General features: G+C 44.7%; 1 protein-coding gene and 1 pseudogene across 5 annotated transcripts in view; one reads left to right on the top strand and one right to left on the bottom strand.

Annotated features, from left to right (window-relative positions):
- The window catches only part of nap1l4b (nucleosome assembly protein 1-like 4b), a 136,533-nt gene that overhangs the window by 70,303 nt on the left and 40,224 nt on the right, over window positions 1–26,006 (bottom strand). For all 5 annotated transcript variants that reach the window (XM_070899753.1, XM_070899757.1, XM_070899756.1 and 2 more), the window contains exons 4-6: window positions 16,141–16,240; window positions 3,429–3,570; window positions 792–878 (exon numbers count right to left, since the gene is read on the bottom strand). In XM_070899753.1, the coding sequence (XP_070755854.1) occupies window positions 792–878; window positions 3,429–3,570; window positions 16,141–16,240 (329 nt within the window). The remainder of the gene's footprint in view (window positions 1–791; window positions 879–3,428; window positions 3,571–16,140; window positions 16,241–26,006) is intronic.
- LOC139280411 (U2 spliceosomal RNA) lies at window positions 19,165–19,395 on the top strand (annotated as a pseudogene).

Raw genomic sequence — 26,006 nt, 5'->3', positions numbered from 1 at the left:
GGGGCCAGCTCTTCAGGGCCCGCCGACTCTTGGCCTCCTGCACACTGATTGGCTGCCTGACTGACAGTCAGTCCAGCCAATCAACGCACACACACTTACCCCAGCTACAGCACTTAAATGCGCAATCCACCCAAACACATGACCTCCCATCGTCTGGCAAAATCCCTCGTTCGGGACAGGACCGGTCCAGAGGGTGCCGGATAAGGGAGGTTCAACCTGTACTGTAATAATCTTGAAGCAAACAAGACTGCAAGTTCTTTTACCACTGAAGTGTGCATTTTCAGAATGAACTTACTTTTCCAACTTTTGGTCAGGGTTTCAAGTGGCTTTTCTCAGTCTTACTGCTAGGCACTGGATAATGCAGTGTTAGACGCAAATTAATTTCACCTATGGGATCTGGATGTAAATCCAGGAACATGTCTCCTCTCTGCTGCAAGAATCCTACAAAAATTCCAGTTTCCAGTAGGCCTGTGCCCACCTCTCAAAACTACACTGAATATAGCACTAACTGCCAGTAAATGGGAAAAATCAGCCAAGGCCACTGAATGGTTGGTGTCAGAAATGGACAATGTCATACTGGCACAGTAAGGGACACTGCTCATGTTGGGCTCAAGTACAAGGGTGGGGGAGTGTGATGGAAACGTTAGTCTACGTTATATCACTAGTGTTGTATCTATATTTTGAAAGGAGAACAGGCCTTCAGAAAAGTCACGAGTTGGGCAGACCCGTGAAGAATACAGTACTGATACAATGATGGATACAACATTTTTCCATAACTAAGTGAGACTTACCGCTAACTCCTCCTCTTCCTCTTTGTCACTATGCCATTCACACTCTGCATCTGTCGGTTCTACGTTGCCTGTTGTTATGTCTCGTCTCTGTAAAAAGAGGAATAACTGAGCCACAGATTACAAACCATTGCGAGAGAGTGTAATTGTAATTTTTTTTTTTTAAATGACCAGGTGGAATGCAAGAATACTTTTGGATCTAGTACATTCCTACACAACAGTAAAACCACAATGCAATATTAAAATGTATAAATGTATAGCCCATCTTTACAAGTCTTCAATATAAAGTACCACCCTGTACAAGCACAAGTTAGCATGGAATGAGAGGACATTTATCCATAAATCTTGCTTCTTCCTAACTGCTCAAAAGCTATTAGACAAACACCAAGGTATTTTGCCAGTCACCACATCTGCAGTATTCAACCAGGTCTGCCTTCAAGGAGAATATTATCCCAAGCCTGCTAACCTAAGCAGCCAAGAAAACATTCTGCCATGTGGTGTATTTAATAACATTTCCGTCAAAAATCCTAATGATATATTTTTATTTCTCATCAATATGTTGGTTGACACTGGGAAGGCTGCATTTATTGTTCATTTCTAGTTGCCCTACTGCTTGAACCTCTGCAGCCCTGGTGCTAATGTTGCTCCCACACTGGTGTTAGATAAGGAATTCCAGGATACTGATCCATCGACCAATGTTCCCTCTATGCTGCGTGGCTGCACAGCAATGGGAAAGGTCCCGCACAGGAAGCTCACTGGCTTCCCCGTTGTAAATACCGTGCAATGTTCCTTATAACTTTTTTGGTGCCAGGTCCCTTTAACGGGCTGTGCGGCCCATTCAAATTTTTGCACATGCGCTGTTTCTTGTATTGACAAGCCGGCGAATGGCCTGCGTGGGACCACTCAGACAGTTGCACAGCTTAGCAGGAACGTTACTGCGCATGCGTGGAAATTTAAAGGGACAATGCACTATAAGAAACAGGCTGCGCAGAACAAAGAGCAGCTTACAGGGAACATTGCCATCGACAATGGTGGACGACAATATATGTCCAATTCAGCGTGAGGAATAAGGGACAGAGCTGGGTGAGATTTGGTGAATTGGGCACACCGCCACTGTGGCTGTGCTGGGTGGAATGATCGGCAAGAGGAGGGAAAGGGGCAGTTGCGGCTGCTGCTTGTAAGGAGGCAGCGATGAATGCCTTAATGTGCTCTTCAGAGAATGCTGAACAATAGAGATAACATATGTGCAAGGTTAGTAGAGCAAGGACAAGAAGAGGACGGCCGAACATGGATAATAATCACACTGGACAGCAACCAGTATCCCTAAAAGGTTAGTCGAAGCATCCGAGGGATAGACAGAACCATCCAAAGCTACCAAAGACAAGCAGATGACAAGATTGTTTGTGCTCAGAGCAATAGCCTCAATGTTCCTGACTGGAAACTTACTTGCAATACATTGCAAAGCCTATAATCTTATCTTGATGTTGAACCAAATTCTGTTATAAAGCAAAATTCTCAAGCACCAACATCCCTCATTTTAATAAGTATTTTTTTTAGTTACAAGATCTACACACCAACAACTTATATTTATATAGCGCCTTTAACGTAGTGAAACGTCCCAAGCCGCTTCACAGGAATATTACGACATTAAAAAAATTTGACACAGAAGAAATTAGGGCAGGTGACAAAAAGCTTGGTCAAAGAGGTAGGTTTTAAGGAAAGAGAGGTATAGAGGTGGAGAGGTTTAGACAGGGAGTTCCAAAGCTTGGGGCCTCGGCAACAGAAGGCACAGCCACCAATGGTTGAGCGATTATAATCAGGAATGCTCAAGAGGGCAGGATTAGAGGAGCGCAGACATCTCAGGGGATTGTGGGGGTAGAGGAGGTTACAGAGATAGGAAGGGGCGAGGTCATGGAGGGATTTGAAAATAAGGACGAGAATTTTGAAATTGAGGCGTTGCTTAATCGGAAGCCAATGTAGGTCAGCGAGCACAAGGTTGATGGGTGAGCAGGACTTGGTGCGAGTTAGGACACGGGCAGCCAAGTTTTGGATCACCTCTAGTTTATGTGGGTTAGAATGTGGGAGGCCAGCCAGGATTGCGTTGGAATAGTCAAGTCTAGAGATAACAAAGGAATGGATGAGCCGAGGCAAGGGCGGAGACGGGCGATGTTACGGAGGCGGAAATAGGTGGTCTTAGTTATGCTGCAGGTGTGTGGTCAGAAGTTCATTTCAGGGTCAAATATGATACCAAGGTTGAGAACAGTCTAGTTCAGCCTCAGACAGAAGTTGGGGAGAGGGATGGAGTCTGGGCGGGGACCGAAAACAATGGCGTTGGTCTTTCCAATATTCAATTGGAGAAAATTGCTGCTCATCTGGAGCTGAATGTTGGAAAAGCAGTCTGATAATTGAAACCATATGGAGGGGTCGAGAGAAGTGGTACAACTCTAAAATGAGAAAGACTTGAAAGTCAAGATAAACATACATTTAATACAGAAGTGTGTGGTATTTCTAAAAAAGTGATATTTAGTTTGCAAACAAATCTCAATAATGCCAGAGCGTTAGCCTAAGAAAGTTAAGGGTTTACGTGCTAGGTAAGGGATTACTTTACAAACAATATACAAATAGCTTAAGCACTCATACCTTTTCGAAGTATGGTTGGTAAAGGGCTGCGTATTTCCGCTCCAACTCATGAACTTCCTCATAAAATTTGGCTTCTATATGGGCACACTTGACCTGAAGATGTTTCAAGGCATTTATTCTTCTCTTTACAGCTTTCGGTAAACTGCACAAAATAGTTAATATCACAAATAACTGAAACAGGAAGAGTAGCTTACAATGTTCTCTGCCTTTTGATACTAATATCTATAATATTGCAAAATGTACCCCCACCCCCCCCCCTCACTCAATTTAAACAGTGTGAGGGGTTGAATTACCTATTTTCTGAAATATTAATGCACAGGTAGCTCAGCTTCCATATTGTTAATTCAGCTCCTTCACACCACCACGTTTAGTGACTCCAATTAAGCCACTTTCTCTCAACCACATCAATGCTCACGCTAAAAATTAAAGCAATAATACATCTTCTCGAAACATCTGAAAAGTATATATTTTTTATAAACTACTCTTATATCCACTTGGAGCAGGAGATCAATCCTCCATTCCAGGAGGCACCCAGCCAATGCAAAAGAGTTGGCAACCCTAGTAAGGATGCTGCAATTGACCTCAGCACCCCAGAGTTGAGGGGGGAAAACTAGCCACGGCTCCCACTTAATTGTCCAACCACCGCTACTCCTGAAATAAGCATGGATACTGGATGACAACAAGCTATAATGCTCTCCACATTCAACATCCTGGCAAGCAAACCACAACTGTAGGAAAGGAAACCGGTAGAAAGCGGGGCGGCTTTCAATTTTACAATTTAAGGTTCTGTATGTATCTTGTAATAGTTTTCAATTAGAGATTAAGAATAATTTGGACAACCATTATAGGATAATTTAATATCACTAAAAGCAACTGCAGTAAGTACATTTTCTCTCGTAGTAGGAACATGTTCCCCACTCAATCTAGGCTAAGCTATGAACAACATGAACAATACTCTCTGGACTACTGCAGCAGTGAAACAGAATCTGTTGTAACCAGCTGAAGAGTGGTTCAGGTCATTATTTTTTTCCCTTTTACAGCCAGTGTACAGACAAGTCCCGTGAATTTCCAATTACATTTCACTTTCAGCCTGCTATCTGAGGAAACAGGACCTGAAGAGTAAACACAGCAAGATCTGGTTTCTGCTACCAGCAATCAGCAGGCTCAATTTCATGAGACATTTGCCCTGATTACAGTCACCTCTGGCTGACCTCTTAGGTTCTGCTGTTCAATGTACAAAAAGAATAAAAATGTTTCAACTCTGACCAGGCCAAGCTACAGATCAGATTTCAGCTCATGGTTTTTGTTGCATTAATGTAGCACTGGAATGGAACCCGATGCAAGAAGCGTCACAAGCAACAGGTTACGAACAATGCAAGACATTTAAACTATAATTACAGTTCACCCGTAGGCTGCTATCCGGGCTATTCAGAGTTATCTGAAGGAGCAGGAAAAGCAAAGCGTGTGTGTACATGCCCGTGCAACAATTCCACGGATCATGAAAGAATGAGATGTTTGAAGCAGCAAAAGCAAAGTGTTGTGCTTTTGAAACAGCTGTAATCATACGTTTCTATAAGGACATACTTTTCCTTCTTTAACATGGTCTACCACACCACCCTCCTCCAGCTGGCCTGGCCTGGTTCCACTCTCATCGATCCAATTGTAGCCAGAGCATCAATAGCAGCAGTCTCTCTTGCCACTCCCGCATTGTCATCTGTGGTGTTCCCTACAGATCTATTCATAGCACCCTCCACTTCCTTATCTACATGCTGCCCATTGGTGAAATCATCCACAGATATGGGGCTAGTTTCCACATGTACGCTGCTAACAACCAGCTCTACCTGCTGCCCTTCATTCTGCACGGCTCAATTCTTTTACTGCGCAGTCCCTTTAAATTTCTGTGCATGCGTGGTACTTGCAATGTAAAAGCTGGTGAGCACCCTGCGCGGGACCTTTCCCATTACTGTGCGGCAGAGGGAACATTGCTCTCAACCGTTATATTGCCTGCAGTGTCAGACGGTTTGTCCGACATCACCTTGAATAAGCCACAATTTCTGACAGGTAAACAATGGGAAAACCAAATCCCTTCACTTTTAGTTCTTGCCACAAACTCAGTACCATTACACCAAACTCCCTGTCTCAGGCTGAATAGGACTGTTCACTTTGAGCGGGGCTTCCAATCCCATACCGTTCATCATAAAAACTGGCCTACTTGCAGCTCTGTAATGTCGGCTGCCTCAGCACACCTGTTGCTATAAAGATCTTAAATATAGAATGTTTGGGGCAGCACAATCCAGTTCCTAATGGGCATCAGCCACAGCACAACACTGAGCTTAACTCAGCACACCGTTAACGTTTCACTTAAGGTTACAGGAAATAGAATGTCACACTCATCCAGCAGAAGTGCTCCTCTGACATTTGCACCGAGGCACATTGTTGCGTCAGACTAGAGTAAATTTCACACCGCATCTGCAGTGTATGGCTGGGGTGCTTTATGCTGATACAGGGCTTGAAATAGTCGTGCTTTACAAAAGCACCAAATTAGCTTTATTAATGTTTCCAACGAACTCCTGGTGGATATTCTTCCTAAGTAGCAAATTGATTGGAACAATTTTTCCTGTACATTTTGGGCAGGATAATTCAAATCAAGTGCATTATCAATGTTAGAAGCCCAAACATGTAACTATTGTATTGAACTCATTGAAACCTTATTTACAAAGAACCAATTACAGTTTTCTCTTCTCTCTAGGGACAGTGACTCATGCTGGTGTATGGTTTCACTAACATGTGTAGCCTTTCAAAAACTCACCCAAGTGGTCATTCTTTACGCAAGTTAGGCAATGAATTTACTCAGATTATTTTCATGGGTTCCAAACAGCCAAGCTCGATCCACTCATCACCAAATATGCATTTTCCAGCAGAGTCACTGGACAGGAACCCTGATTGATTGGTTTTCACCACTCTTGCTTTGCTATAAATCCATGCCCTGTCCCCCTCCCACCCCACCAATGCCCATCTCATCTTGACTGAGTCAAGTGAGTATCGACCAGGCATCAGACCTGTGACCATCCTCTGCTGATTACGTGACCTTCAACATCAATTCTTGACCTTTACCATTATGCAGCAGCTCTACTGACTGAAGTTGAAATGTTACAATGGATGAAGGATTAATAGTACAGGAACATTATTTGTATCATGCCTTTAACATAGAAAAAGGTACCAAGGCACTCCAGAGGTGTAATCATATGAAAATGCATGTGGCGACAAAGGAGGACATATTAAGAGGTGTGACCAAAAGCTTGGTCAAAGATGTGGGTTTTAAGGAGTAGAGGGATGGAAGGCGGAGGGGTTTAGAGGGGGAATTCCGGAACATGGGCCCGAGATAGTGAAGACACGGCCGCCAATGGTGGTGGTGGAGGGGGGCACAAAACCAGAATGAGAATGAGGAACAGAAAGTTCAGGGATGGGATCATCGGTCTGTATAAGGATATAAAGATAGGGAGGAGCAAAGTTCTGAAGGGATATCACTACAAGGGTGAAAATTTAAAACCCCAAGCTTAAGGGTATGAGAGCCAATGTGGGTCAAGGGCGAGGAGGACTTGGTGTGGGATAGGACACAAGCAAAGTTTTGAAGTTTATGGAGGGGGACGATGGGAAGCCAGACAGGAGAGCATTGGAATAGTTGAGTCTGAAGGTGACAAATCCATGGATGAGGGTTTCAATGGCAGAGGAACTGAGGCGGGTGATGTTCAAGGTGGAAATAGGGCTAGAAACTCAAGCGGAGTCAAATAGACGCCAAGACTGGTTCACCCTGAAACAATGGCCAGAGAGGCTATTTGTGGCAGCGGCTGAAGACAGGTAGCTTCTGTCTTCCCAATGTTTAATTGAAGGTGATTGCGGCTTATCCACAACTGGATATCAGACAAGCAGTCGGACAACACAGCAGTGTGGTGGAGAGGTGGAGCTGGGTGTACATGTGGAAACTGATCCCATAGTACACGAGATTATAGTACTACTTGGTATTTAATTACTATGGCGATAAATTACAAGGAATCACCTATCATACATGAAATGAGTTCTTCAGAGATTTAAACATTCCTTGCAGCTTTTAGAAACATCATAGGAACTAGGGTATATGATTGGCAGACCAGAGATCTATCCTTTTTCATGTCATTATGTTTTAATCTTCCTTTATGGGAATTTAGTTAACCAGCATTATAGTCACTTTAAAATGACTGCTGCAACTGCATGTTCAGAATGTTCCTGCTGTGCTTGCATCTCTGCATGGGAAATGGAAAACTCCATAAACTGTCAAGACAGTATAATTGATTACCACGCAACATATGTGTCTGAATGCCAAGTTGCGAAGTCCACTGAATAATAGAAACCAGACCACTTGTACATCTATTCATAACTTTGCAGCAATCCCATTGGGGCCCTATAAATAAGGCTCTAACAGTTCAGTTAATTTCTGCTGGATTATGAACTGATAGGGGAGATGGTTACTGCGCCATTGAACCTATTTGTGACCAATGGTTTTACTCTTCCTTCGTCTCAGTGTCAAGCAGAGAGAGAGAGAGAGAGAGAACACTACAGTTAGCAGTAATGATTACTTTGTATATTTCTACTTCGCCAGTTCATGAGTTGAATGCAGTTAATGAGTTGAAGCTAATAGAATGCTCCATAAGCACCAGTCTCTCTTAAAACCTATAATAGTGTCTGGCCCAAGACACATACAATTGATTAGAGAATTATTATTTTGAAACTGGGACATTAACTAAAAAGTGTTGAAATTTGCTGCTTCCTCTAGCTTGTTTAAACTTTCTAAATAAACTTGATTCATTGTTGCTGTGTGAGATAGTCTCAGATTCTTATTTTCCATCAGTTAGAGAGATCATGAACATATGTGGTAACCAGGGCTATTTCTAGTGTGTACTTCAACAGCAGCGTTCATCATTCACCTTTTGGCCGTTGACCAGATTAGCTGGCACACAAGCTCATGTTTTGGATGTAAGGGAACATGACCTTTTACACTGAGCATAAAACAGGTTTTTGGAGCATATTAGAATTTTAACTGAAACATCTTGATTCTGGTTTAATAATGTGTTAAAGCTGTAATCATAGCCTATTATACCTATTTTTAAAACTTAATCTTTCTGTTCAGGTAACTCCTTCAGTGTTGCATTGTTGCATGAAATTGCAGAGAACAATTTCATACACTAAGCAGGTTACATTCCGAGGGTTAATCAGCAATTGGTTGCACAAATAATTAGTGCGATGTGTCAAATGAGTTGTGAAACTATGGCCCATCCTGCCCATTTCGGCAGACGTACAAGATCTTGTGGCATTTTTTTTTCTAAGAACAGGGTGCTCTCCTGGTGTCTTCCTAACATTCATTCCTCAAACAACACCACTAGAAGAGATAAACTCGTCATTCATTTCATAGCGGTTTGTAGGTCCTTGTGTCCACATTGGCGACCAACTACAAAACAGACAATATTTCAATAAGTAATTCGTTGATTATTTAACACTGATAGGATGCCCTGTGGATATGAAAGGTGCTAGATAAATGCAAGTTTTCTTACTTTTTGTGCAAGGCAGCTTACTGCTCGACTCGAAGTGTTAAAGGTTACGTAGAAGGTGGAAAAGAGGAAGCTTAATTTTGTTTTAATGAACATTGAAATTTACCGCACAGAAGGAGGCCATTCGGCCCATCGTGACCGTGCCAGCCAACAAAGAGCTATCCAACCTAATCCCACTTTCCAACTCTTGGTCCATAGCCTTGTAGGTTACTGCACTTCAAGTGCATATCCAAGTAATTTTTAAATGCTATGAGAGTTTTCTGCCTCTATCAGTCAGTCGAGGAGGCGGGAGCTCGGAGCAGCGCGAGTCCGGGGTCGGCGAGAGGCCTATAAAGGCCAGCGGGAGTCGGGCAGTTCGAGCAGTCAGTCGAGGAGGCGGGAGCTCGGAGCAGCGCGAGTCCGGGGTCGGCGAGAGGCGTGCCGGTGCAGCTACAGGGAGAAGGCAAAGATACAAAGGTGACGTCACAGCCTAGAGGGTAAGTGATTGGCTGGTGATTGGTGAGTAGTTTTTCTTTTTCTTCTTATATTGGTCAGCAACTTTTAACATTGTTATTACCAGTTTAAGTGTATCTAAGGGTTAAGACATGGCAGGAGAGCTCGGTCGGGTGTTATGCTCCTCCTGTACCATGTGGGAACTCAGGGACACTTCCGGTGTCCCTGACGACTACGTGTGCGGGAGGTGTGTCCACCTCCGGCTCCTGACGGTCCGCGTTGCGGAATTGGAGCTGAGGGTGGATTTACTCTGGAGCATCCACGATGCTGAGAATGACGTGAGTATCACGTGTAGTGAGTTGGTCTTACCGCAGGGAAAGGGTCCACAGCCAGATAGGGAATGGAAGACCAGCAGGAAGAGTAGTGCAAGGAAGGTAGTGCAGGGGTCCCCTGTGGTCATCCCCCTGCAAAACAGATACACCGCTTTGGGTACTGTTGAGGGGAATGACTCATCAGGGGAGGGCAGCAGCAGCCAAGTTCATGGCACCGTGGCTGGCTCTGCTGCACAGGAGGGCAAGAAAAAGAGTGGGAGAGCGATAGTGATAGGGGATTCAATTGTGAGGGGAATAGATAGGCGTTTCTGCGGCCGCAACCGAGACTCCAGGATGGTATGTTGCCTCCCTGGTGCAAGGGTCAAGGATGTCTCGGAGCGGGTGCAGGACATTCTGAAATGGGAGGGAGAACAGCCAGTTGTCGTGGTGCACATTGGTACCAACGACATAGGTAAAAAAAGGGATGAGGTCCTACGAAACGAATTTAAGGAGCTAGGAGCTAAATTAAAAAGTAGGACCTCAAAAGTAGTAATCTCGGGATTGCTACCAGTGCCACGTGATAGTCAGAGTAGGAATCGCAGGATAGCGCAGATGAATACGTGGCTTGAGCAGTGGTGCAGCAGGGAGGGATTCAAATTCCTGGGGCATTGGGACCGGTTCTGGGGGAGGTGGGACCAGTACAAACCGGACGGTCTGCACCTGGGCAGGACCGGAACCAATGTCCTAGGGGGAGTGTTTGCTAGTGCTGTTGGGGAGGATTTAAACTAATATGGCAGGGGGATGGGAACCAATGCAGGGAGACAGAGGGAAACAAAAAGGAGACAAAAGCAAAAGACAGAAAGGAGATGAGGAAAAGTGGAGGGCAGAGAAACCCAAGGCAAAGAACAAAAAGGGCCACTGTACAGCAAAATTCTAAAAGGACAAAGGGTGTTAATAAAACAAGCCTGAAGGCTTTGTGTCTTAATGCAAGGAGTATCCGCAATAAGGTGGATGAATTAATTGTGCAAATAGATGTTAACAAATATGATGTGATTGGGATTACGGAGACGTGGCTCCAGGATGATCAGGGCTGGGAACTCAACATTCAGGGGTATTCAACATTCAGGAAGGATAGAATAAAAGGAAAAGGAGGTGGGGTAGCATTGCTGGTTAAAGAGGAGATTAATGCAATAGTTAGGAAAGACATTAGCTTGGATGATGTGGAATCTATATGGGTAGAGCTGCAGAACACCAAAGGGCAAAAAACGTTAGTAGGAGTTGTGTACAGACCTCCAAACAGTAATAGGGATGTTGGGGAGGGCATCAAACAGGAAATTAGGGGTGCATGCAATAAAGGTGTAGCAGTTATAATGGGTGACTTTAATATGCACATAGATTGGGCTAGCCAAACTGGAAGCAATACGGTGGAGGAGGATTTCCTGGAGTGCATAAGGGATGGTTTTCTAGACCAATATGTTGAGGAACCAACTAGGGGGGAGGCCATCTTAGACTGGGTGTTGTGTAATGAGAGAGGATTAATTAGCAATCTCATTGTGCGAGGCCCCTTGGGGAAGAGTGACCATAATATGGTGGAATTCTGCATTAGGATGGAGAATGAAACAGTAATTTCAGAGACCATGGTCCAGAACTTAAAGAAGGGTAACTTTGAAGGTATGAGGCGTGAATTGGCTAAGATAGATTGGCGAATGATACTTAGGGGGTTGACTGTGGATGGGCAATGGCAGACATTTAGAGACCGCATGGATGAATTACAACAATTGTACATTCCTGTCTGGCGTAAAAATAAAAAAAGGGAAGGTGGCTCAACCGTGGCTATCAAGGGAAATCAGGGATAGTATTAAAGCCAAGGAAGTGGCATACAAATTGGCCAGAAATAGCAGCGAACCTGGGGACTGGGAGAAATTTAGAACTCAGCAGAGGAGGACAAAGGGTTTGATTAGGGCAGGGAAAATGGAGTACGAGAAGAAGCTTGCAGGGAACATTAAGGCGGATTGCAAAAGTTTCTATAGGTATGTAAAGAGAAAAAGGTTGGTGAAGACAAACGTAGGTCCCCTGCAGTCAGAATCAGGGGAAGTCATAACGGGGAACAAAGAAATGGCAGACCAATTGAACAAGTACTTTGGTTCGGTATTCACTAAGGAGGATACAAACAACCTTCCGGATATAAAAGGGGTCAGAGGGTCTAGTAAGGAGGGGGAACTGAGGGAAATCTTTATTAGTCGGGAAATTGTGTTGGGGAAATTGATGGGATTGAAGGCCGATAAATCCCCAGGGCCTGATGGACTGCATCCTAGAGTACTTAAGGAGGTGGCCTTGGAAATAGCGGATGCATTGACAGTCATTTTCCAACATTCCATTGACTCTGGATCAGTTCCTATGGAGTGGAGGGTAGCCAATGTAACCCCACTTTTTAAAAAAGGAGGGAGAGAGAAAACAGGGAATTATAGACCGGTCAGCCTGACCTCAGTGGTGGGTAAAGTGATGGAATCAATTATTAAGGATGTCATAGCAGTGCATCTGGAAAATGGTGACATGATAGGTCCAAGTCAGCATGGATTTGTGAAAGGGAAATCATGCTTGACAAATCTTCTGGAATTTTTTGAGGATGTTTCCAGTAAAGTGGACAAAGGAGAACCAGTTGATGTGGTATATTTGGACTTTCAGAAGGCTTTCGACAAGGTCCCACACAAGAGATTAATGTGCAAAGTTAAAGCACATGGGATTGGGGGTAGTGTGCTGACGTGGATTGAGAACTGGTTGTCAGACAGGAAGCAAAGAGTAGGAATAAACGGGTACTTTTCAGAATGGCAGGCAGTGACTAGTGGAGTGCCGCAAGGTTCTGTGCTGGGGCCCCAGCTGTTTACATTGTACATTAATGATTTAGACGAGGGGATTAAATGCAGTATCTCCAAATTTGCGGATGATACTAAGTTGGGTGGCAGTGTGAGCTGCGAGGAGGATGCTATTAGGCTGCAGAGTGACTTGGATAGGTTAGGTGAGTGGGCAAATGCATGGCAGATGAAGTATAATGTGGATAAATGTGAGGTTATCCACTTTGGTGGTAAAAACAGAGAGACAGACTATTATCTGAATGGTGACAGATTAGGAAAAGGGAAGGTGCAACGAGACCTGGGTGTCATGGTACATCAGTCATTGAAGGTTGGCATGCAGGTACAGCAGGCGGTTAAGAAAGCAAATGGCATGTTGGCCTTCATAGCGAGGGGATTTGAATACAGGGGCAGGGAGGTGTTGCTACAGTTGTACAGGGCCTTGGTGAGGCCACACCTGGAGTATTGTGTACAGTTTTGGTCTCCTAACTTGAGGAAGGACATTCTTGCTATTGAGGGAGTGCAGCGAAGGTTCACCAGACTGATTCCCGGGATGGCGGGACTGACCTATCAAGAAAGATTGGATCAACTGGGCTTGTATTCACTGGAGTTCAGAAGAATGAGAGGGGACCTCATAGAAACGTTTAAAATTCTGACGGGTTTAGACAGGTTAGATGCAGAAAGAATGTTCCCAATGTTGGGGAAGTCCAGAACCAGGGGTCACAGTCTGAGGATAAGGGGTAAGCCATTTAGGACCGAGATGAGGAGAAACTTCTTTACCCAGAGAGTGGTGAACCTGTGGAATTCTCTACCACAGAAAGTAGTTGAGGCCAATTCACTAAATATATTCAAAAGGGAGTTAGATGAAGTCCTTACTACTCGGGGGATCAAGGGTTATGGCGAGAAAGCAGGAAGGGGGTACTGAAGTTTCATGTTCAGCCATGAACTCATTGAATGGCGGTGCAGGCTAGAAGGGCTGAATGGCCTGCTCCTGCACCTATTTTCTATCACCCTTTCAGGCAGCGAGGTCCAGACCCTACTACCCTCTGGGTAAAGAATTTTATTCTTAAATCCCCTCTAAACCTACCACTTACTTTAAATCAATATCCCCTGGTTATTGAACTGTCTGCTAAGGGAAATTGGTCCTTCCTATCTACTCTATCTCGGCCCCTCAGTTTTATACACTTCAATTAGGTCTCCCCTCAGCCTCCTCTGTTCCAAACAAAACCCCAGCCTACCCGATCTTTCCTTGTAGCTAAAATTCTCCAGTTCAGGCAACATCCTCAGTACCCTCTCTAATGAAATCCCATCTTTCCTGTAATGTGGTGACCAGAACGACACGCAGTACTGTAGTTGTGGCCTAACTAGTGTTTTATACAGTTCGAGCATAACCTCCCTACTCTTATATTCTATGCCTCAGCTATTAAAGGCGAGTCTCCCGTATGTCTTAATCACATTATCTACAAGTCCTGCTACCTTCAGGGATCTGTAGACATGCACTCCAAGGTCCCTCTGTTCCTCTACACTTCAGTATCCTACCATATATTGTGTCTTCCCTTGCCCTGTTAGCCCTCCCCAAATGCATTACCTCACACTTCTCCATTTACCAGTGTTCTGCCCACCCAACCAGTCCATTGATATCTTCCTGCAGTCCACAGCTTTCTTCTTCATTGTCAACCACACGGACAATTTTTTTATCATCTGCAAGCTTCTTAATCATACCCCCTACATTCAAGTCCAAATTATTGATATATACCACAAAAAGCAAGGGACCTAGTACAGAGCCCTGCGGAACCCAACTGGAAGCAGACTTCCGGTCACAAAAACGCCCACTGACCATTACCCTTTGCCTACGAGCCAATTTTGCCCTGGATCCCATAGGCTATTACTTTCTCAACCAGTCTGTCATGTGGGACCTTATCGAAAGCTTTGCTAAAATCCATATAGACATCAAACGCACTGCTCTCATTGAACCTCCTCAAAAAATTAAATCAAGTTAGTCAGACGCAACCATCCCGTGCTGACTGTCCTTGATTAATCCATGTCTTTCTAAATGAAGATTTATCCTGACCCTCAGAATTTTTTCCAATAATTTCCCCACCACTGAGATTAGGTTGACTGGCCTGTAATTACTCGGTCTATTCCTTTCTCAACAACAGTACAACATTAGCAGTCCTCCAGCACCACACCTGTAGCCAGAGAGGATTGGAAAATGGTCAGAGCCGTTGCTATTTTCTCTTTTGCTTCTCTTAACAGACTGGGATGCATTTCAGCCGAGCCTGGGGATTTATCCACTTTCAAAGATGCTAAACCCGTTAATACTTCCTATCTCACTGTTTATTTCATCTAATATTTAACACTCCTCCTCTCTGATTGCAATGTCTGCGTCGGTGCCTCTCGTGAAAACAGAAGCGAAGTATTCATAAGAACCATACCCACGTGAGAAGTGCAGGTTAGTTAATGCAATTCCTAAAACAATATTTTTTTTTATAGAATTGTAATTTAAAAAAAAAAAAGTGTGCTGGAAAAACAACTTGGTGTAGTTTGAGAGGTACGTGGGAACATTTCACCAGAAATGATCAATTACCCATAATATGTCATTTAACTTAAAACAATCTATTTGCATGGGTCTGCCCCCATCCAGGACTTGGGGCTGCAAGCCCAGAATTGGATATTTCACCATGTGGCTTTTCAGCTATTGTGAAAAAATGTGCGAGATGTGCATCATGGGAGTTGCAGTTTTAATCTGGCTCATGAAGAACTCCCAACACCAAGAATGCTCACTTTACATAGCTCCCAGGTTGAAAAGGATTCTACAATTGGGCCTGGGAATTACATCTCTGTTGACAAATTCTGTACGGTAAAGAAAAAGATGAACATTGTATTTTTTAACCCTTGAGCTTTTGATCTGCAACTGACGTTTGCACTAGGGCTGGATGAAATGTTTGAGTTGTTTTGATGATGTTTTGATGTTGAGCTCAAATGTAATCAGATATAACTCTCAATCAGACCCACAACATGCTCAAGGTGTTTGGTAATGGAGACTCAAAAAACTGCCCGGGTGCAGTATACCAACAGCTTCAGAAAGTCAAAACTCACCATGGGGTGGGGTTTTTAAAAAATCCGTTATGTAATCAATTGAAAAAGAGCAAAGCACGAGGGGAGGGAGGGATTAAGTTATTTGCATCCTAAATTTAATTATAGTGAACGACTGTTGATTTTAGACCACAATGGGGCCACTGCAAAAAGATTGAAGACCACACTCCAGGTAAAAGGCTCGGATTTATACAGCGTCTTCCACGACCACTGGACGTCGCAAAGCGTTTGCAGCTAATTAAGTACTTTTGGAGTGTAGTCACTGTTGGAACAGAATATCAGATTTCCCATAAGCAATTCAGAGGAGAATAAATAAAATTCAAAAGGAAAGAAAGCACTACAGTTACATTATGATGCTGCAACCAAACTAGAAATTCTAGAAATTACAAACCTTGAGTTTAATTTTGAAGCAATCTTATTGTGCGTTCACCGCTGTACTCACGTTTCAATGTAGCTGGAAGGAGTGTGCGTGACACTGTCGAGTCTTTCCTGTAAAGCTGCTAAAACCTGTGGGTTCTGCATAACCTGGGCTGTCAATTTTGCTGTGAAACATGAGGAATCATGGGGTCAGAATAATTGCATCGGTGGCACAGTCAACACCTGACAAAAATCACAATTGGCCGCCATTTCAATTCCTCCCTACTCGAGACAGTAGGGGAGCAAATACTCGGAAATCATTTACCTCAACATCATGATTTATCTTGTCCTTATGTAGGAAAGAAAATCTACATTGATAATTCTGCTCAATTCTCAAACCGTCAACAGGCTACCCCGTTCAGTTAATCTGGATATTCTTTTTCGGAGCATAGAAAAATGATAGGCAGGAAATCAGCTGGTCCAGAGACTGTCCGACAGTCAAGTTGCAACAGATCACATGATCCCCATACCATCCAATCAGCAGCTGCAGAGGCCCCTATTTTCCCCAATGAAAAATTATGGCGTCCACTTACCTGTACGCATGTTTTTCTCACCATCACGCCAGGAGAAAAAAAACACTAGTCTCCCCGAAAAGAAACCTAAATGTAGTGCCGCGCTACCAGAGTCCATCTCGGGTGGGGCAGAGCTGACATGTGCGCCTAAAATGCACTGCGCATGTGCATAATTTTTTTTTTAAACTTCTGCGCATGCGCTGTAAAACAAAACAAAAAAATCAGCACGTGTAAGGTCGTCTGGATCGCCAGTGAGAATCCATTGGTGGCAGAGGTGGATTTGCAGGTAAGAAATACAGCTTCAATCAAAAGATGGATGCAAGGGATGGGCGCAGAGAAGACGAAAGGGGCAGAGACAGAGCTGTAAGGGCCAAGAGATTTGTCACAGAAGAAATTCAGAATAGATGGGAAGTTCTTGAAAACAAGGGGAACTTCAGTAAAAAGAAACTTAAACCCTCTGTACTTGCAAAAGTTTGGGATCAGGCCTCAGTAGAGTTTGGGCAAGTGGGAGCGGGAGGTGTTGCTTTGTCTTCTTTTCCCCACCAGTGCTGACTCCCCGACTTGAGAGGAAAAGAAAACGAAGTGTGACATCACAGCAAGAGATTCAGGGACGTCGGAGGGGCTGCAGCAGGGAGAGAAGGCAAAAAAGTAGAAAGAAATCGAAAGGTGACATCACAGACAAGGGGGTAAGTGATTGGTGAGTAGTTTTTTATTTCTCTTTTCTTTATCAGTAAGTAACCTTTAGCATTATTGTTGCCAAATTAAATTAATCTAGGGGTTAAGTCATGGCAGGAGAGCTCGGACACGTGTTATGCTCCTCCTGTACTATGTGGGAAGTCAGGGACGCTTCCAGTGTCCCCGACGACTACATATGCGGGAAGTGTATCCGGCTGCAGCTCCTGACAGACCGCATTGCGACACTGGAGCTGCGGGTGGATTCACTCTGGCGCATGCGCGATGCTGAGGATGTCGTGAATAGCACATTTAGTGCGTTGGTCTTACCGCAGGTAAAGGTTACACAGGCAGATAGGGGATGGGTGACCAACAGGAAGAGCAGTGGAAGGAAGGTAGTGCAGGGGTCCCCTGCGGTCATCCCCCTGCAAAACAGATACACCGCTTTGGGTACTGTTGAGGGGGATGACTCATCAGGGGAAGGCAGCAGCAGCCAAGTCCATGGCACCGTGGGTGGCTCTGCTGTACAGGAGGGCAGGAAAAAGAGTGGGTGAGCTATAGTGATAGGGGATTCTAAGGGGAATAGATAGACGTTTCTGCGGCCGCAACAGAAACTCCAGAATGGTATGTTGCCTTCCTGGTGCAAGGGGCAAGGATGTTTTGGAGCGGGTGCAGGACATTTTGAAGGGGGAGGGTAAACAGCCAGTTGTCGTGGTGCCAATGGTACCAATCATATAGGTAAAAAATGGGATGAGGTCCTGGAAGACGAATTTAGGGAGCTAGGAGCTAAATTAAAAAGTAGGACTTCAAAAGCAGTAATCTCAGGATTGCTACTAGTGCTACATGCTAGTCAGAGTAGGAATCGCAGGATAGCTCAGATGAATACATGGCTTGAGGAGTGGTGCAGAAGGGAGGGATTCAAATTCTTGGGACATTGGAACTGGTTCTGGGGGAGGTGGGACCAGTACAAACCGGACGGTCTGCACCTGAGCAGGACTGGAACCAATGTCCTAGGGGGAGTGTATGCTAGTGCTGTTGGGTAGGGGTTAAACTAAAATGGCAGGGGGATGGGAACCTCTGCAGGGAGACAGAGGGAAGTAGAATGGGGGCAGAAGCAAAAGATAGAAAGAAGAAAAGTAAAAGTGGAGGGCAAAAAGCAAAAAGGGCCACACTAGAGCAAAATCCTAAAGGGGCAAAGGGTGTTAAAAAGACAAGCCTGAAGGCTCTGTGTCTCAATGAGAGGAGTATTCAGAATAAGGTGGACGAATTAACTGCGCAGATAGCAGTTAACGGGTATGATGTAATTGGATTCAAGGAGACACGGCTCCACGGTGACCAAGGCTGGGAACTCAACATCCAGGGGTATTCAACATTTAGGAAGGATAGACAGAAAGGAAAAGGTGGTGGGGTGGCGTTGCTGGTTAAAGAGGAAATTAATGCAATAGTAAGGAAGGACATTAGCTTGGATGATGTGGAATCTGTATGGGTGGAGCTACGGAATACCAAAGGGCAGAAAACGCTTGTGGGAGTTGTGTGCAGACCACCAAACAGTAGTAATGAGGATGGGGACAGCATCAAACAAACAGAAATTAGGGATGCGTGCAATAAAGGTACAGCAGTTATCATGGGCGACTTCAATCTACATATTGACTGGACTAACCAAACTGGTAGCAACGTAGTGGAGGATTTCCTGGAGTGTATTAGGGATGGTTTTCTAGACCAATATGTCGAGGAACCAACTAGAGGGCTGGCCATCCTAGACTGGGTGATGTGTAATGAGAAAGGACTAATTAACAATCTTGTTGTGCGAGGCCCCTTGGGGAAGAGTGACCATAATATGGTAGAATTCTTTATTAAGATGGAGAGTGGCTTCTCGGCCTTTTGGCTAAGATCTGCATAACTAACCTGACCAGCCACCATGACCTCCGGGTGGTTTCTCCCTGGTCAGGAAGGTATATGCTTACATTTTTGTAAACAGGAGGTGGGTGGGATGGCTTGACCCATCCACCTCCACGGAGGTGTGTGGGGGACCTGACCCATCCACCTCCATGGCACGAACCTGGTATTGCAGTACTTCCAGGAACGGTGCTGTGGCTCTAGGCCTTTTGGCTTAGAGCATTGGCGCAGAGTGATCCTTGACTGGTGCAGGGTGACCTCTGGCGTTTGACAAAGAATTGTAACGATTGTAACGATTGGAGACGAATACAAAAAAAAAAAAAAAAATTAAGATGGAGAGTGGCACAGTTAATTCAGAGACTAAGGTCCTGAACTTGGGGAAAGGTAACTTCGATAGTATGAGACGTGAATGGCTAGAATAGACTGGCGAGTGATACTTAAAGGGTTGACGGTGGATAAGCAATGGCAAACATTTAAAGATCATATGGATGAACTTCAACAATTGTACATCCCTGTCTGGAGTAAAAATAATACGGGGAAGGTGGCTCAACCGTGGCTAACAAGGGAAATTAAGGATAATGTTAAATCCAAGGAAGAGGCATATAAATTGGCCAGGAAAACCAGCAAACCTGAGGACTGGGAGAATTTTGTAATACAGCAGAGGAGGACAAAGGGTTTAATTAGGAGGGGGGAAATAGAGTATGAGAGTAAGCTTGCAGGGAACATAAAAACTGACTGCAAAAACTTCTATAGATATGTGAAGAGAAAAAGATTAGTGAAAACAAACGTAGGTCCCTTGCAGTCAGATACAGGTGAATTTATAATGGGGAACAAAGAAATGGCGGTCCAGTTTAACAAATACTTTGGTTCTGTTTTCACGAAGGAAGGCACAAATAACCTTCCGGAAATACTAGGGGACGGAGGGTCTAGTGAGAAGGAGGAACTGAAGGATATCCTTATAAAGCAGGAAATTGTATTGGGGAAATTGATGGGATTGAAGCCCAATAAATCCCCGGGGCTTGATAGGCTGCATCCCAGAGTCCTTAAGGAAGTGGCCATAGAAATAGTAGTTGCATTGGTGATCATTTTCCAACAGTCTATCAACTTTGGATCAGTTCCTATGGACTGGAGGGTAGCTAATGTAACACCACTGTTTAAAAAAGGAGGGAGAGAGAAAACAGGTAATTATAGACCGGTTAGCCTGACATCAGTAGTGGGGAAAATGTTGGAATCAATTATTAAAGATGAAATAGCAGCACATTTGGAAAGCAGCGACAGGATCGATCCAAGTCAGCATGGATTTATGAAAGGGAAATCATGCTTAAAAAATCTTCTGGAATTTTTTGAGGATGTAACTAGTAGAGTGGACTAGGGAGAACCAGTGGATGTGGTGTATTTGGACTTTCAAAAGGCTTTTGACAAGATCCCACACAAGAGATTGGTGTGCAAAATCAAAGCACATGGTATTGGGGTAATGTACTGACGTGGATAGAGAACTGGTTGGCAGACAGGAAGCAGAAAGTCGGGATAAACGGGTCCTTTTCAGAATGGCAGGCAGTGACTAGTGGGGTACCGCGAGGTTCAGTGCTGGGACCCCAGCTCTTAACAATATATCATTCATGATTTAGATGAAGGAATTGAGTGTAATATCTCCAAGTTTGGAGATGACACTAAACTGGGTGGCGGTGAGAGCTGTGAGGACACGAAAAGGCTGCAGGTGACTTGGACAGGTTAGGTGAGTGGGCAGATGCAGTATAATGTGGATAAATGTGAAGTTATCCATTTTGGGGGCAAAAACATGAAGGCAGATTATCTGAATGGCGGCACATTAGGAAAGTGGGAGATGCAACAAGGTGTCATGGTACATCAGTCATTGAAAGTTGGCATGCAGGTACAGCAAGCGGTAAATGGTATGTTGGCCTTCATAGCTGGGGGATTTGAGTATAGGAGCAGGGAGGTCTTACTGCAGTTGTACAGGGCCTTGGTGAGGCCTCACCTGGAATATTGTGTTCAGTTTTGGTCTCCTAATCTGAGGAAGGACATTCTTGCTATTGAGGGAGTGCAGCGAAGGTTCACCAAACTGATTCCCAGGATGGCAGGACTGACATATGAGGAGAGACTGGATCAACTGGGCCTTCATACACTGGAGTTTAGAAGGATGAGAGGGGATCTCATAGAAACTTACAAGATTCTGACAGGACTGGACAGGTTAGATGCGGGAAGAATGTTCCCGATGATGGGGAAGTCCAGAACCAGGGGACACAGTCTTAGGATAAGGGGTAGGCCATTTAGAACTGAGATAAGGAGAAACTTCTTCACTCAAGAGTTGTTAACCTATGGAATTCCCTACCGCAGAGTCGTTGATGCCAGTTCATTGGATATATTCAAGAGGGAGTTAGATATGGCCCTTACGGCTAAAGTGATAAAGGGATATGGAGAGAAAGCAGGAAAGGGGTACTGAGGGAATGATCAGCCATGATCTTATTGAATGGCGGTGCAGGCTCGAGGGGCCGAATGGCCTACTCCTGCACCTATTTTCTATGTTTCTATGTTAATGCAATGTCCATTACCCAGAGAAGCGGTGCACAGCTCAAAAAGTGGCAGGACCTCGGACAAGTAGTGACGAAGTAATAATTTTAATTTATTTACCTTTTTAATTATATTTATATTTATATACCGCAATAACATCTGTAAATGTGGTGTATGGGGTGTATGGGTGCATGGGCTCAGAAGGACCCTCTCTTTAAAAAGTTCCATTTTCATCTTTGCAGAAGATGGTGTCACAGATCAACCGAGAATGGTCACAAACTGGAGGGGGTCCGGCACGTAAGCTGCAACTAGCAGCCGTGGAGCAGAGGATAGCGCCAATGATTAAATCTTAAAGGAAACCAACCATCAATGCGGAAGCTGGGCCCAGTTACCCAAGAGAGGGTAAGCCCTGCAAATTGCACAGTCTGGGTTGGCTAGATGTTACGTACTGCGTGTGCTGCCTACGCTCCTCCTTCCTCAATGCTGCTAAACAAGCATCCGTGTTATGTTTTGCAGATGTTGTATATCAGGAGGAGACAGAAGGTGCACCTGAAGTAGAAGAGGAGCATGTTCAGGAAATCGTCATTCCAGATATTCTACATCAGGAGAATGAAGGGCAGTATGAAGACTTTGACAACGAGATAGTTACACTGGATTTGGAGATGGTGAACCTCTCGAGGATTCCAAGTCCTTGCCTTAGCGAATCAACCGACGGGACATTTCTAGGTGTGCCGTCTGAGGCTGCGGGTCCCAGTGTGTCGCAACAAGCCACGCCTGCGAGACGTCAGAGGAGGGTGGAAGGAAGAGCTGATGCAGAAACACAGGATGCAGAGAACATAGCACATCTTCTGAGGATGAATGGGGAGAATATCCAATAATCAAGATTGCTCCTGGAAACCTTCGGTGGGGTGAGGGTAGAATTAGCAGGACTGAGATGAAGTTGCAACATATCATCATCATAGGCAGTCCCTCGGAATCGAGGAAGACTTGCTTCCACGCCTGAAGTGAGTTTTTTGATGGCTGAACAGTGCGATACGAGAGCCACAGACCCCGTTACAGGTGGGACAGACATTCTTCGAGGGAAGAGGTGGGTGGGGCAGGTTTGCCGCATGCTCCTTCCGCTGCCTGCGCTTGACCTCTTCATGCTCTTTGCGTTGAGAATCGAAGGGCTCAACGCCCTCCCGGATGGACTTTCTCCACCTCGGGCAGTCTTCGGCCAGGGTCTCCCAGGTGTCAGTGGTGATGTCGCACTTTACCAGGGAGGCTTGGAGGGTGTCCTTGTAACGTTTCCGCTGCCCATCTTTGGCTCGTTTACCATGAAGGAGCTCCGCATAAAGCATTTGCCTAGGGAGTCTCGTATCTGGCATGCGAACTATGTGGCCTGCCCAGCGAAGCTGATCGAGTGTAGTCAGTGCTTCAATACTGGGGATGTTAGCCTGGATGAGGACACTGATGTTGGTGCGCCTGTCCTCCCAGGGGATTTGCAGGATCTTGGAGACAATGTTAGTGATATATCTCCAGTGACTTGAGGTGCCTTCTGTACATCGTCCATGCCTCAGATCTATACAGGAGGGCGGGTATTACTACAACCCTGTAGACCATGAGCTTGGTGGTAGATTTGAGGGCCTGGTCTTCAAACACTCTTTTCCTCAGACGGCCGAAGGCTGCACTGGCAGCGATGTTGAATCTCCACATCAATGTTGAATCTCCACATCAATGTCTGCCTTTGTTGATAAGAGGCTCCCGAGACATGGGAAATGATCCACGTTGTCGAGGGCCATGCCGTGAATCTTAAATGATTGGAGGGTAGTGCTGTGCGGCGGGGACAGGCTGGTGGAGGACCTTTGTCTTACGGATGTTAAGCGTAAGGCCCATGCTTTCATATGCCTCAGTGAATACAGTTACAATTGCAACACTGGCTGGAGGAATGGGATGAGGTGAGGGGAGAAATTGTGGGACTGTCATTAGAGGTGGCAAGACTTTCGGGACAGATGGCCGAGGTAGTAGCAGCAATAAGGGGGCACACCCAGGCGGTCATTGCTGCCAGGAACGTTCTAACCCCCAGATCAAAGTCAGGGGTTGATCCGCAGGCTGAGGATGATTACCCGGGCCTTCCACATTGACACATGCTAGCTCTGCCCCTGTCGTAACCCAACAACTAGAAACACCAGTCGGGGAAAAAAAACATTCTATTTGGGAGCGAGGAAGCAGAAGTCTGCAACAACGGGCATGTGCAGGGGTAGCGCCATCAACTGGGGCAGGAGTGGCACACAGCGCTAAGGAGGAGAGTTGGCTTGTCGGTTTGTTTGTTTGGTTATTCATTTAAAAGTTTGACACAAAATTTATTAAAGTTTTTAAAGTTATTAAAGTTAAAAGACAAGTTATGTTAAGCCAAGTACAATTGTGCTGTACAAATGTTTAACAAACATTTATTTGGGACTTTTAACCGGACTTCTGTACATTATTTTTTTAATCCAGCATTATAAAATATTTTTGTATGTCACGGACTCAGCATGTCAAATGGCCTCATTTCTTGTAACCTATAAGTTTAAATGATACAGGGGCAGGTTCCAGTACATGGTGTTCATGGATCCTGACTTGTTCTGGGTCACTGATACAAGCAACGCAGGACCATGGTGCATGTATCAGTGACCCTGAACAACAAGTCTAGATCCATGAACACCTTAGTACTGGAACCTGTCCGTTTCATTTAAACTTATAGGTTACAAGGAATGAGGCCATTTGACTGACATGTTGAATCCGTTGACATGTTGAAATCGGGAAGAACATCTGATTGGGAATCAAGTTGTCATTAGGCACTTCCTATTGTTAAGGAGCATATCATGCAGTACTTTTGCCTATTGTCACTGGAGGAACAACAGCAACCAGCTTTCATATTACACCTTTAACATTGAAAAATGTCTCGAGGTGCTTCACACAAGTGTAATCAGACCAAAAAAAACATTAGGCCAAGAAAGAAGCTATTAGGAGGGGTGAGCAAATTCAGAGTTAAAGAGATGGGTTTGGAAGGGTCTTAAAAGGAGAAGGAGGCAGAGAGGTTTAAATGTGGGGCCAAAACGGTTGAAGGTACGGCTGCCAATGGTGGGGCAAGGGGAGAAAAAGAATGTAGAGTGTTGGTGGGAACTTTAGGGTGGAGGAGGTTAGAATGTTAGGGCGGCAAAGGCCATAAAGGAATTTAAACATAGGGCTGAGAATTTTAAATTGGAGGCGTTGGTGGACCAGGAGCCAATGTAGGTCAGTGTGTACAGGAGTGATGGGTCAGCGGGACTATATGCAGCAGAGTTTTGGATGAGCTAAAGTTTAAGAAAGGTGGAGGATGCAAGCCCAGCTGGAACATTATTGCAATAGTTGAGTCAGGACACATTAGGGTTTCAGCAGATGGGCTAAGGCAAGAGTGGAGGTAGGCTTCAATACAAGGTACGAAACATTCTAATGAGGTTCTGGTGGATAAAAACATTTTTACACTAGTTAAATATTCCTTCAAATATATTATTTATTCAGGTCCACCTAAGCATTGCAACACTATTAAAACATTGAAAATTTAAGGGGGATTATTTAAAAAGAAAATTAAATGTCCCGCCTTTATTGTAATTCATGGATCCTTTCCTACATGTCTGGAGTGTGTTGCACTGCCTTGTGTGGAGGACCTTTGGCCAGGGATAGCAGCGGGTCAAGTTGGCTGCGTGGAAGAGTTAGTCTGCTGATGAAAGGATGCCTCCTGGTGATGTGGTGATTTTGCCTGCCATTTGTTAGAAGGCTACTCTGCATTTTTGGAGTATCTTTGGAAATTTGTATCCAGTTGGAACTTCGATAGAAAAGGCGAGTGGGGAAGGTGTGCGTTTAATTTGCTTGCCTGCACTTTTCTCAACCAAGGAGGAGCCTTAAAAGCAAGTTTTATTTCAGCCAAATTATTTTTAAACTGCAGTTAGTTGATAGAAAAAACCATGGAGGACCTTCGGCCAGGGCTAGGAGCAGGCCAGCGCAGATTTCTTTAAGTGTAGGTATGAATATTTCAAATGGTGTTCAAGTGTCTTTGTGCAGTTTAAAAAAAACATTGTTGGGGAAAGTGACCTTAATGGCCAGAAACAGCACATAAACAGCTTTTTACCATACACCAGAATATATGGTGCCAAAAATTCTGGTGCTGGTAGTCAGCGCCGGAGCCCAAACACTGGGGAAACTTTTAAATGACCTTCAATGCCAGAAAAATTGCTGCCCGCCGATAGGGGCCATTATCTCCTGCAACAAGGAGCAAATTATA

The sequence above is a fragment of the Pristiophorus japonicus genome, chromosome 14, assembly GCF_044704955.1.
Source record: "Pristiophorus japonicus isolate sPriJap1 chromosome 14, sPriJap1.hap1, whole genome shotgun sequence".
Lineage (NCBI taxonomy): Eukaryota > Metazoa > Chordata > Chondrichthyes > Pristiophoridae > Pristiophorus > Pristiophorus japonicus.
This window is presented reverse-complemented; position numbering and strand designations above follow the sequence as displayed.